Source organism: Cibotium barometz, chromosome 10, assembly GCF_041138505.1.
Source record: "Cibotium barometz isolate CiBa-2024 chromosome 10, ASM4113850v1, whole genome shotgun sequence".
In the NCBI taxonomy this organism is placed as follows: domain Eukaryota; kingdom Viridiplantae; phylum Streptophyta; class Polypodiopsida; order Cyatheales; family Cibotiaceae; genus Cibotium; species Cibotium barometz.
Window position 1 is genome coordinate 9,981,577 of NC_141055.1, and position 12,434 is coordinate 9,994,010.

The 12,434-nt window shown below is 37.8% G+C and overlaps 1 protein-coding gene across 1 annotated transcript; it reads left to right on the top strand.

The window, feature by feature from the left end:
* Window positions 1-8,853: 8,853 nt before the first annotated feature.
* On the top strand, window positions 8,854-10,838 carry LOC147634543 (leucine-rich repeat extensin-like protein 2). The gene has a single exon (XM_086803370.1). The coding sequence runs from the start codon at window positions 8,855-8,857 to the stop codon at window positions 10,742-10,744; it is 1,890 nt and encodes a 629-aa protein (XP_086659496.1). The 5' UTR covers window position 8,854; the 3' UTR covers window positions 10,745-10,838.
* The last annotated feature ends 1,596 nt before the right edge of the window (window positions 10,839-12,434 follow it).

Below are 12,434 nucleotides of genomic sequence, written 5' to 3' on the forward strand. Positions count from 1 at the left end.
TTCTAACAAAGGCTAGATACCTCAGGTAGTCAAAAATAAATATTCTCAAAGGATGATTTTGAAGTTGAAGCAAGATGTCCACACACTAAGCTCATAGTTTAGAAAGCCTTGGATTGCACATTAAAGAAGGAAATATAATTGTGGATAGTGATGAGGAAGGAAATTATTTACCTCATCTCCTAGTGGTACTAATAAGTGATACATATGGCTTTGAGTTAAAAGATGATTAGTGATTCTACATCCATCTTTGTATGTTTGATTTAGAGGAGCAAGATTTCTATATCTAAATAGACTTGATGGATAAATACTCTTTTTTTAGAACCGTAGTAAGTACTATTGATTTTCTATATTATGAATACTCTTTATTTAGAACCATAGTAAGTACTATTGATTTTCTATATTATGTAGTTATATTTTTCAATACCAAAAATTATTAAAAATCTTGGTGTTTTGTTAGGAAGTATAATTTTTTTTTGTACGTTTAAAAGGCCACTTTTGGTGTCATTTTTTGGAAATACTTTACTCGTGGTGAGTAAGACAGTTTTGAAATGTGGTTAAAATTTGGTAATTTTTTTAAGGAGAACCTTTTGGAAGATTCCAAATGTTTCTCCTAAGCTGGTAATATTACCTAATCAACATGCAATATTTTTTAGTGTATGATGAACATGTGTGCATGAGCATGCTTCAAAAGAGTGGTCAAAGGAGGGTCCTCTTTGGTTCATCAGAAGCCTTTTTTTAGAACTATCTTAGATAATTAGTCCATCTTGAGTGCATACATGAAAAGGTGAGCTAGATCGTTACTTTAATCTACCAAAAAAATAGACTAGATAAACTTTGATGGACTTGAAGTTCAATATGAGTGTGATGTATACCTCTATTAGATAATGTATACTTGAGAGCATGACATATTTCAATAATCTAGGTCCCCCCTTCTTAAGCTGGTATGGAAAACCAAAAAGGCAAGTGTGAACCAACGCTCTAAAACCAATCTTCATCCACCATATTGATAATTTGGTCAACCTATGGTGCCCAATCCCTATAAAAATTGATAGAGGGATAAGTGGCATCTAGAAAAATCTCCCTACAAAAACCTTGTTGCAAACCAATAACCATAGGGCAATTTACCGATCAAACATAGAAATTTGTTGCTCAAATCAATTTATCACCCATTTACAACCTTTGTCAAACATTCACTTGAAGCCTCCAGAAAAGTTATCAAATGTTTGTCGAAGCCAAGGTTTGACATTCCTATACTAAAGTTGTGTGCATGAACATGCTTCAAACTAGGAAAAGGAGGGTCCTCCTTGAAGTAGGCATGTAAAACAACATGCCTATGGTGTAGATCTAGCTATCTGCAAATCAAGTGTTGAAAATACCGTTGGACCTTCATTGATTAACTAGAAGTGCCCAAAAATGTTTTAAATTATTTTTGCCAATGTATTTCAATGTAGGGAAGACCAGTATATGAGCATCTTTCATTCTACTTATTTAATTATTTTTCCAAAAAGTAGTCCAAGACAATTGGGGAGTTGTAGTTGAAGCTTGTATCCTATAGAACTTTGGCATCTCTAAGTACATAACAAACAAGCTCATAAATGAGTGTTGCTTTGGTATGCTTGTTGGTATCCATATGACACAATGTCTATGGCTAAGAGGGGATCATAAATAGAGGTCCCTAGAGCCCTATTTCTAGCAAGCATGGAAAACTACATGGGTGGCTATTTTGGGCGGCATGACCAAAAATTTTCCAAGTCCTAAAAAAAAATTATTTACTATTTTGGGCTGTATGTATCCATTGGTCAAAATGGGTCAAAACTGCATACACTTACTACCTATTGGCTGTAACTGGAAAGTATAAGAACTTCTACCAAATTTAGGCCCTATCCACTCTTCTACATAATTTGCATCATGTCAACAAAAAAAAAATCTTTTTTGGTCAGTTTAGGTAGCTTACACTACTCACAGAAATGGTCAAGGATTAGTGATTTGCACCTACTTGGTCGGAGACAGCATGAGCATGGGACATTCTACAAATTTTAAGTCATTCTCTTGCACCAACATAGAAGACTTATAGCTCTATGGTTTCCACATGAAAATCTTTGTCCGAGGACCACACTTGGAACTCCATGTGGGAAGTACTATGAGTCCTCTAACCACTTGCCATAAAAACATCTGGTTGGGTTTTGCCAAAGATACAAAATTTCATGTAAACACTTCAAATCATGTCAGAACCATTAGAGGTTTCATGTATAGGCCTTAGTGAACATGTTTGTGAAAGCATGGCAGATACTAAGCATTGACTTCATGTTTCAAAACCTTTATCTGGTGCCTTCTTTGTGTCATTGTAATACAGTTAAATGACATGGGAGTAGCACCTAGACATGGGAAGTTTGCCATGACACAGCCATGAAATCTTGGCCCATAAGCTCCAAGAAGGTAAAGTGTATATTAGCAAAATATATCAAAAGGATACAAAGTACATATGCATTTTATAGTCCCAAGTTCCCTAGTCCCATATGCATAAATGTGCCCTAAGCCCCATGTCCATGTACATACTAAAATACCTTCATTACAAAACATCCCCTCCTACAATGATTTCATCCTCAAAATCAAAGAGTGGTCATGCACAAATAACATATATAAGAGACTATATACAAAAGCCAAAAGTTTATTAGGTGTCATAATGGATGTGAAAAACATGAGTCATGCGATATCGATACCAAAGTTGCATGAGTCGTATGATATCGATACCAAATTTGCATGACTCCCTTGTGATCAAATGGAAAGGAAAGTGGAATGTTGTCAAAGATGAGGCCAATCATGTAACCACTTGGATCAAATGGAAATCTAAACCAAATAAACTCCAAAACAATGTTTCCAAATAAACCTAGATCAAATTTGTAGTGTAAGTAAGGAACCATCATCGATGATGAAGCTAGTCAAATATCCTCTTAAGTCAAATGCATAGCTATGTTATACATCATGGACCCCTGAATCCGATGTAGTAATAGCTCATAGGTCAAATGGAAACTCATAAGCCCGTCCACTTGACCATAATGTGAATCCAACATCATCCAAGGTATCCAACCACCAAACAAAGCCATAACACATGGCTAGAATGTTGCATGGTCCTAGCACAAATGAATCATCATGTAGGCCTAAACCAAAATGTGTCGGATATGTATCCAAATGACATGCCACATAATCAAATACCAAACACCCCAAAGAACATAGGATCATGTCGACAATCATAGAAGCCAAAAGAACATAACTTAAGGTCGGTATCATGTAAGATCAAATGTGAATCAATGCCATGTTCCCATGTATAGCACCACACAAAAAATCCAAGGCATGATCCAGTTCATCAATATGTATATTGGCATGATCCATACCATGCAACATATCCTCATGTGCAAGAGCATCTATATGTGTATGATGATCCAAAGTAGAAACACGATCATCAAGATCATCATAATCATCACTGCATACTGATATTGAATCCACACATGAGAGATAAGTGGCTGAATTTTACAAGCAAATATGTTTAGAAAAGTTTAGGTTGTAAAAGTTAAAGGCATTACGGACGCGCTATTTTGACATGAGTAGTGGGAGAGCAAGATGCACTTCTTAGTGGACTATTAATACCTTGTTTGCATGGCAATTTTGAATATAACCTTGGCTCTGATTTGATTTATAGGACATCCTTTAAGGTTACTTTTAGTCTTGGAAATGTATGGCTTGAGAGAGTGAAGTGCAGGACCAAAAAAATGGGGCGAAATGCTTTAACATAGCTTCATCGTTATTTAAGTATCATGCAGAAGATATGCTAGCAAACAGGTAGGTTTAACTTATCTGATAATTTTACAAGGTTAGAGGTATTCTCATTGTATAGAGATGCTATGACAACTAAATAAGAGCTATATATAAGCTACTCTTATTTCACCAAGGTATGGAAAACCTTCTTTGCCAACATGACTGTCCCACGAAAAGCTTTATGGGTGTGTGCAAAGCTAAAAACTAGAAGAAAGGTTGCAAGTGATCCAGATGAGCTAAGGATAGTCAAGGATGCTTTGACAATTCATAGGGAAGAGCAAGCAGATGAAAGAAGGAGGACAATGCATGATAGGGGGAAGTGTTTTACATCTCCAAAAAAGTATCTTGGGCTAGTTTTATTGATGGAATGGACTAGAAAAAACCTTGTTCACCTCACTTTGCTAGGCTGCCTAAGGACATTATCGAAGACACACTTGTGCAAATGCATTTGGTTGGTTGCCTTGTATACAATGGTCAAGTTCACCCCAAGGTTTTTTTCACGTGTCTAAATAGCTATAATAATCCAAAGCTAACCACCATCACAATCATTCATCATGCGATATCTAATTGGCAAGGGGCATTTCCAAGCATATTATATTTACAGCTAGATAGCACTACGAGAGAGAATAAGAATCAAATAGTTCTTAGATACCTAAGTATGTTAGTTTCCTTAGGGGTGTTCAAGAAAGTGAAAGTGAATTTTCTACTTGTGGATCACACTCACATGACCATATTGATCAGATGTTCAACACATTTTTAAAAAAATTATCTTGCCACAATGCCTTTACTTTGCCGAACATGATGACACTTTTATAGAGAAAGCTTACACACCAAAGCCAGTGGTAGAGCATTTAAAGGAGACAATAGATTTCAAACTTTTTGTTATTAATGCACAAAGGATGGAAAAAAGGAGGTGCTTGGAGCAGTTGTGAATGATCTAAGTTATTAACATGCTTTCTAATTAAGCCTACAAAATCAAGCGGATAAACTTTATTATATGGAAAGATTTTCTCTACTAATGCAGAGTGGCTTCCTTCAAGTGGCTTTAAAGTTCTCAAATTATTCCACACATGGTTATACAACAAGCTACAAAAATGGCACCCTTGGAAAGTTTAAAGGAAGCAAAGGAGGCAAGAAGAGAGCAAGATATACAATGGTGGGACGAGTTCTTTGAACAATAAAGAAATACTTGAAAGGAATATCAATAACTCATGGAATCTAGCTAGTTCTTTTTGGTGGCCAAATATTATTGAAAAAAACCACTTATTTTACGGCACCAATTTTAATAGAGATTGATGAACTTCTTCATGGGGAAGCATGAGAGATGTACATAGGAGCTAATCGTCAAAAGAAAGGCAAACAAGACTTGAAGAGACATTGTGGAGTGGTGATCTGCACGCCATAAAGGAGGGTGTACCCTTGTTTCTTTAAGGATGAGATGATGCTTTAAAACATCCATTCTGGATTGGTAAGGTAATAGTTTAATAAAGATGAAAGTGGCATGTATACATTATCAATAAAATGATGCATTGGATAAGAACAACTCATGAAAATGCATTTGAGGGAAAGTATAGCTTAGAAATGGTAAATACAAAAAAAGGAAAGGGCAAGCGTAAGAGGGGAAAAAACACCACTAGCACTAGTGTTCTACCACTTGATGTAGTAGATATTTTGGTGTTTGACTTTACTCTCATAAAAGTGGGTTACTAGAGAAAGTCAACCATTTCTATTTTTCAAGAGAAGATTCCTTGCTTTAACAACTCTGAGCTTGGTAACACATCCTTAGTGTGCTAACATGGCAACAAACCCAAGGAGTCTTTGCTTTAGGTGTACACAGAGAAGAAAAAAATTTCTTTGTGGGGATAGTGATGATGAAGAGGATGCTTCGTCTACCTCCTCAGGGAAGGCACATCAACTAGTGATGGTGGTGATGGTATAGGTAGCAATAAGACAATGAGGAACCATAACTAGTGATGGTGGTGATGCTATAGGTAGCAGTGATGATGAGGAACTATGCCATGAGTTGTATATCTAGAAAATAGCTCTTTTTGTAAAAAATGTGCAAAAGTGCCATAAATATTGTCATTTTTGGGTAGTGTTGTATGCATGCATAGACCACTTTCTAAAAAGAGGTAAAAAATTGACCTTTTTATGGAATCTTTGAAAAATGCTAAATGTGTTTGACTTTTAGGAAATATTACCTATTTGTCCACAACAGTGTTGAAAGTGATAATGTACACTGTGAATTGTTAGATTTAGTGTACATAGATCTGACAATAATCTCCATGTTGTGAGCTCTCTTGGAAGACAGTATGGAGATGATCCGTGTCTAGTGTGTTTACTAGATAAGTGGGTACCTATCTAATAACACACAAAGGTACAGCTTGGTCATGTGGACATAAGCTTGTATATGTGTGTGGAACTAGTTTTTGTGGTCATTCATGGGCAGGCTAATGATCATTCATGTGTGTGTGTGTGTGTGTGTGTGTGTGTGTGAGAGAGAGAGAGAGAGAGAGAGAGAGAGAGAGAGAGAGTACTATCAAAGGAATAGAATATATAGTATAAAAGAAAGAAGGAATGCTTAAATTTAGGAAGAATAGTTTAAGGAAAGATTAAAAATAAGAGAAAGAAAATAAATAACGAAAGAAGACAACATTCAAAAAATTAATAAAGAAAATGCTTTAAAAAGTACTAAATTATGAGAGAAAATAATATGAAATTAAATTAAACAAAACATAAAAACAAATAATAGTATTGCAACTAGTGAAAAAAGATAACTGGAATAATAGTTTAACATAATAAAAATAGTAATTGAGGGATTTAGAAGGGTTGATATAATAAATGTGAAATAATGTTAATATAGTTCAATAAAAATTAAGAAGAACAAGGAGCTTAAAAAAGAACAACTTTTATGTTTAAATTCATTCATATATAAATAGACACTGCAAGAGTCAATAAATCAAGCAAAAGATCTATACAAATTAAAGTTCTAATAAAAGGGTGGAAATTACCAAAACTTTATCAAAAATGGGATTTGTGTGCAGGTGTGTGTGTGTGTGTGTGTGTGTGTGTGTGTGTGTGTGTGTGTGTGTGTGTGTGTGTGTGTGTGTGTGTGTGTGTGTGTGTGTGCCTGTGCCTGCATGTGTGTCCATGCATACATATACATGCACATGTGCATGTGTGTGTGTGTGTGTGTGTGTGCGCGCGTGCGCGTGCGCATACCGTGAATCTGTGAGCATTACATGTGTATGAGCAAAAATCATCATCTACCTAGCACGACATGTGTTTTCTTTGCACACACATGCGAGTGTATGAGCGTTGCATGCGCATAAGCGCACATCATCATCTACTTGGCATGACATGTGTTTTCTTTGCATAGCTTTTCTTGCCAATTTATTCATAAATTTTACTTATTTTCTTTTGTTACTTTCAAAGAAAGGTGGGATTGCCTTTTGAAATTTGAAAAAAAGGGGTTATGTTTCTTATCTTCTCTCATGATAGTCATAATTAAGCACTAAAATGAACCATCATGCATAAAATGTGCAAAACCAAGTTCTTATTAAAAAAGAGGGTAATGTTTCTTATCTTCTCTCATCGTGATAGTCATAATTGAGCACTAAATGAACCATCATGCATAAAATGTGCAAAACCAAGTTCTTATTGGCTCTTCACCTCAAAATATCACAAAAAGTATATTTTTTATATCAATGAGGCCAGCCTCTTTCATATGTGAGGCATTTCATGTAATACATAAATAACAATAAACAATGTTAAAATGTATAAACGCCACTTCCTTGAAACACGATGTAATTATAGCTCTTTATAGGTTAAAATTTATCAATGTCACTTCCTTGAAACATGATGCAATACCTCTTCAATGGTTAGAGAAAGTATTTCTATGATTATAATTTATATTTTCTAGTTTCTAAAGTAGATCCACTAACCTTTGGTGGGATACAATTATGAAGAAATGGAGGCACCGCTTGCAACAAAGCAAGATGCCATTGATTTGTATTGCAGTCATGCTTGTATGCAATACATTGTAGTTCAATGCTTTATCCTACACCGTGGGAGGTAGATACATGGAAAATTACATATTGATTAGTTAGAATTTTCTTTGCTATGTTGGTGTGGATGTGGCAATTGAAGTAAAGTGAGGGTAATGTAGTCTCATGAATCATGGATGTTGTGTGGAAATTTAGGTGATGTAAGGAGGGTGGAAGAGACACCCACTCATACAAGTGGAAGAGTAAGGAGGGAGGCTACGGTACCAGTGGAGGGAAGTGGGGGTTTCGATCAATTATAGTGGAGGTGTTACGTGTATGAGCAGTATCTTGATTTTGGCAAAAGATATGTGCATTGTGTATGATGAAGATGTATCTTCTTCTTGAAGAATTCAATGTAGGGTCTTTCCAATGATTTTGAGTTTTAGTTATTCAGTGTTGAAATTTCAAGGTACGGCATAAGTTGAGAGAGACAAGGCTCATGTTAGAATTTATTTCAATAGTTGGTGGGCGTTAAGGAGATCTATGTTGATTATCACTTGGCTAATGATGATAAACTAAGTTGTTCGAGCCATAAGGTTTAAGGAAAATGAGGAAGATAAATCTTGAGCCCCTATTGTTACATTGGTGGATGGATGAGAACTTTTACTATGGGAACATGGGGAACAAAAGTGGCTTTTGGTCATAGTGGTGTATATGATGTGGGGATGGGCAATGATGTGTATGTGAGAGGTTGAGATGATGTGGATGAGGCCCCTTTTATTACAATTCTTTAGGTGCATCACACCACACACACACACTCTCTCTCTCTTTCCAACCCTTTGTTCCAAGGAGCGCTTTGTATTGCAGGTGAAATACTACTCTTAATTAGCTATTTCAACTCTTAATTATGCTACACGTATTACTTAGAGTCATTTCTCTTCATACTTTTAAATATATTTGCATATGTAAATTGCTTATATATATATATATGTATATATATTCGTTTTATTATATCGTAAAATTGCTCATGTTTCATCTTTGAAATTTTAGGCAATATGCTCTGGGCGGCGGCGGCGGTGGTGGTGGTGGCGGCGGCGGCGGCGGCGGCGCCGCTAACAGAAGCAAATCCATTAATGACGGGAGAGGAAGCCGGACATCTGGCAGATCGACAACTACGCCACTTGGCAGATTTCTACAGTAGGCGGATGCCATTGGAGGAACCCGATGGCGGAAGCTTGGGATTCGGAGGCAACGTACGGCTGCGCAACGCCTACGTGGCACTTCAGGCGTGGAAACGCGTCATCTTCTCCGATCCCCACAATATTACGGCCACCTGGGTGGGCGCTGCCGTGTGCAAATACAAAGGCGTGTTCTGCGTGGCAGCCTTGGATGACCCCTGCCTTGACACCGTGGCAGGGATCAACCTTAATCATGCTGACCTGGCGGGCTCTTTGCCCGAGCAACTTGGCCTCCTGTCCGACTTGGGACTCTTCCACGTCAACACCAATCGCTTTTGTGGCCATGTACCCCTCAGCTTTGCCACTATGAGGCTACTCTTTGAACTTGACCTTAGCAACAACCGCCTAGTTGGTGCATTCCCTTCCTTTCTCCTCTCCACCCCCAACCTTATATACCTTGACCTTCGCTTTAATGAGTTTGAAGGTCCCCTCCCGCCCTCGCTCTTCGACAACCCCAACTTAGACGCCATCTTCCTAAACAACAACCGTTTCACCAATGACATCCCCCCAAACCTCGGCAGTTCCCTCGCCTCTGTCCTCGTCCTCGCCAATAACAACTTCACCGGTTGCTTGCCCCCTAGCATTGGCGACATGGGCCCTTCCCTCGAGGAAATCACACTTCTCAACAACCATTTAACTGGCTGCATTACCCCGAACATCGGTAAGCTCACAAATCTCACCGTCCTTGATGTGAGCTTCAATCTCCTCAGTGGCACTCTTCCTACAACCATAGGGAACATGACTAATCTAGAGCAACTGGATGTGGCTCACAACTTATTAATAGGTCAAATCCCCCCACAAATATGTGCTCTACCCAAGTTGCAAAACTTCACTTTCTCTTCTAATTTCTTCAGTGGAGAGCCTCCTATTTGCCTCACTCTACCCTCACATGGAGTTTCCATTAGTGATAGTGTTAATTGTATTTTTGGAAGTCGGCCAAGCCAACGATCCTTACTAGAATGTGCCTTGAATCTAAAGCATTCCAAGAGTTGTGATCAGTTTATTTGTGCTCTTCCATTCGCTCGTCACCTTCCTACACACTTCCCCTCCTTATCACCATCACCATCAACCTCCCCCCCTCCCCCTTTTACATGCACAAACAAGCCACGTCGTCCACCTCCTCCAACCCCTTTTTCTTCTCCACCCTCTCCTCAACACCATCCTTCCCCACTCCATTCACCACCTCCTCCAACCCCTTCTTCAAAGGTCCCACCATCTCCCTTCAAAGCCTCTCCACCCTCTCATCAACAACATGCTCCTCTACACCACTCACCACCTTCTCCACCCCGGCAAACACCTCCTCCTCCGCATGTTCACCATCACTCATCACCACCTTCAATATCCTCCTCGCCCTACCCATATGTCCCTCATGCACCCCCATCAATACCACCTCATTCGCCTCTGCATCCACCACATTTACCACCTCATTCGCCTCTGCATCCACCACATTTACCACATGTCCCTCAAGCTCATGCATCCCCATTAGCTCCACCTCATTCACCCCATTCACCATCTTCTTCTCATCCACCTCACCTGCCTCATCCACCACCTCTTTCACATCCACCATCTTCTTCTCATCCACCACCTCACCCACCCCAACCATCGCTTCCTTCACATTCACCATCTTCTTCTCATCTACCTCACCCACCCCATCCACATTCACCCCCTTTACACCATCATTTTTCGCCTCACTTACTCCATCATTGATCCCCTTTACCTCGTTCACCGTGTCATCCACCACATTCTCATCATCATGCTCCTCCATAAGTACCAATTTACACTTTTATGGCTTCGTTTACCCCATGAAAAGTTCTCTCTGGATTTTGTTTTCCTTTGAAAAAAAACATTACCACAATATGTATACCAAGTAAATGTATGTAGATCACTTCTGTGATCCATGATCAAAGAGACATTGGAAGCATATAAAGTGCTCATCATTATGAGCTGAAATAGGGCCCTTCAAGCCACCATATGTTACAGGGGTTAGTGTCAATGTTCATTTGCTACTTGTCAGTTTGATGAAGGTGCAAGCTTATTTTCATTCAAAAAGAAAATTGCTTTAAAAATGTTGATACTTTTAATAGTGTGTATTTGTTTTAATCAACAATATTGGTCATACAGTGTTTGTCGTCCATTAGTGTTTTAATTTGAAGCTCCGCTATATAATGTTTTATTTTCCAACTTTGTTTGGAAAATGTGCTTGCACTTAATCACGTGATTTTTATATCATTATAGCACATTTTTCGTCGAATACATGATTTCTTTAGTTTTTAAACAAGCTACTAAGCCTCTACATCACTCATACACACAACTTAACACTAACAAACACAAAATAACTTGGTTTAGTTTATCTACACATCGAGGCTTGTGCATTGTGTATCATAATGCTATCACAATAGAAACAATTTTCTTTTGGGTTTTTTATTTGTGTAGCTATAAAATGCATAGTCCTTATCCCTTATTTACATTATGTATAGTCCTTACTAAAGTAATTATGAAGTAGATGCATCCATGGGCCGAGTGGACTTTCAAGAGGCCTTTTTCTTTTTCCAAACTTATTTTGACCATTTCTTCTTATGCTTGAACTTTGACATTTTCATGATGAGCAACCATAAACGTATTAACATATTTTCAAAAGGCTCAAGATCAAATTGCTTCAATTGTATTATTAATTACCTCCATGGTCAACATAAAAAGGCATAAGCTCAAGATTAAATTGCATCATCAATTACCTCCATGATCTTAGCATCTATAAAATATATGTAAGATAGCATGTAAGATTAATGTAAGGAGTTTCAAATATAACTTTTTAAAGATCAATTTAGAAACATGTATAGATATTTTTAACGTTGATTTTGAAAAGCTTGTAAAGCACTCTATGCATGCATGTATACAGCTCAAAGAGATCCCTTTGCCCTATGCATGTATAGAGCTTAGTGTATTTTCATAAGAGCATTTGCATAAGGGCTCTACCTTATGCATAGAGCTCAATGAGAGCTCTATGCATAAGGTAAGAGCCATTATATGCATAAAGTAAGAGCCCTTATGAAAATTCATAGCGCTCAATGCATTTGGATGAGCATAGAGATTTCATGCATTTAAAAATAAATAAATCACTCCCATAGTAGCCAAGGATGTGGCATTAAAATAAAAACAAAGAACGTTGGGTTTCGGGCTTACCGTATAAGAATGGAGGGCCGGCAAGTGAATACCTAACCAAAGTAGAGTGATGACCTACAAGAAGAAAAGAGAAGATAACATGAGAATATTATTTGCATATCAAGAACCTTATGCATGCATAGGGTTCTTGTTATTTGCATATGCTTATTTTTAAAACAAGAACCCTATACATGCATGGAGCCCTTTATGCATGCATAGAGTTCATAGGGCTATATCC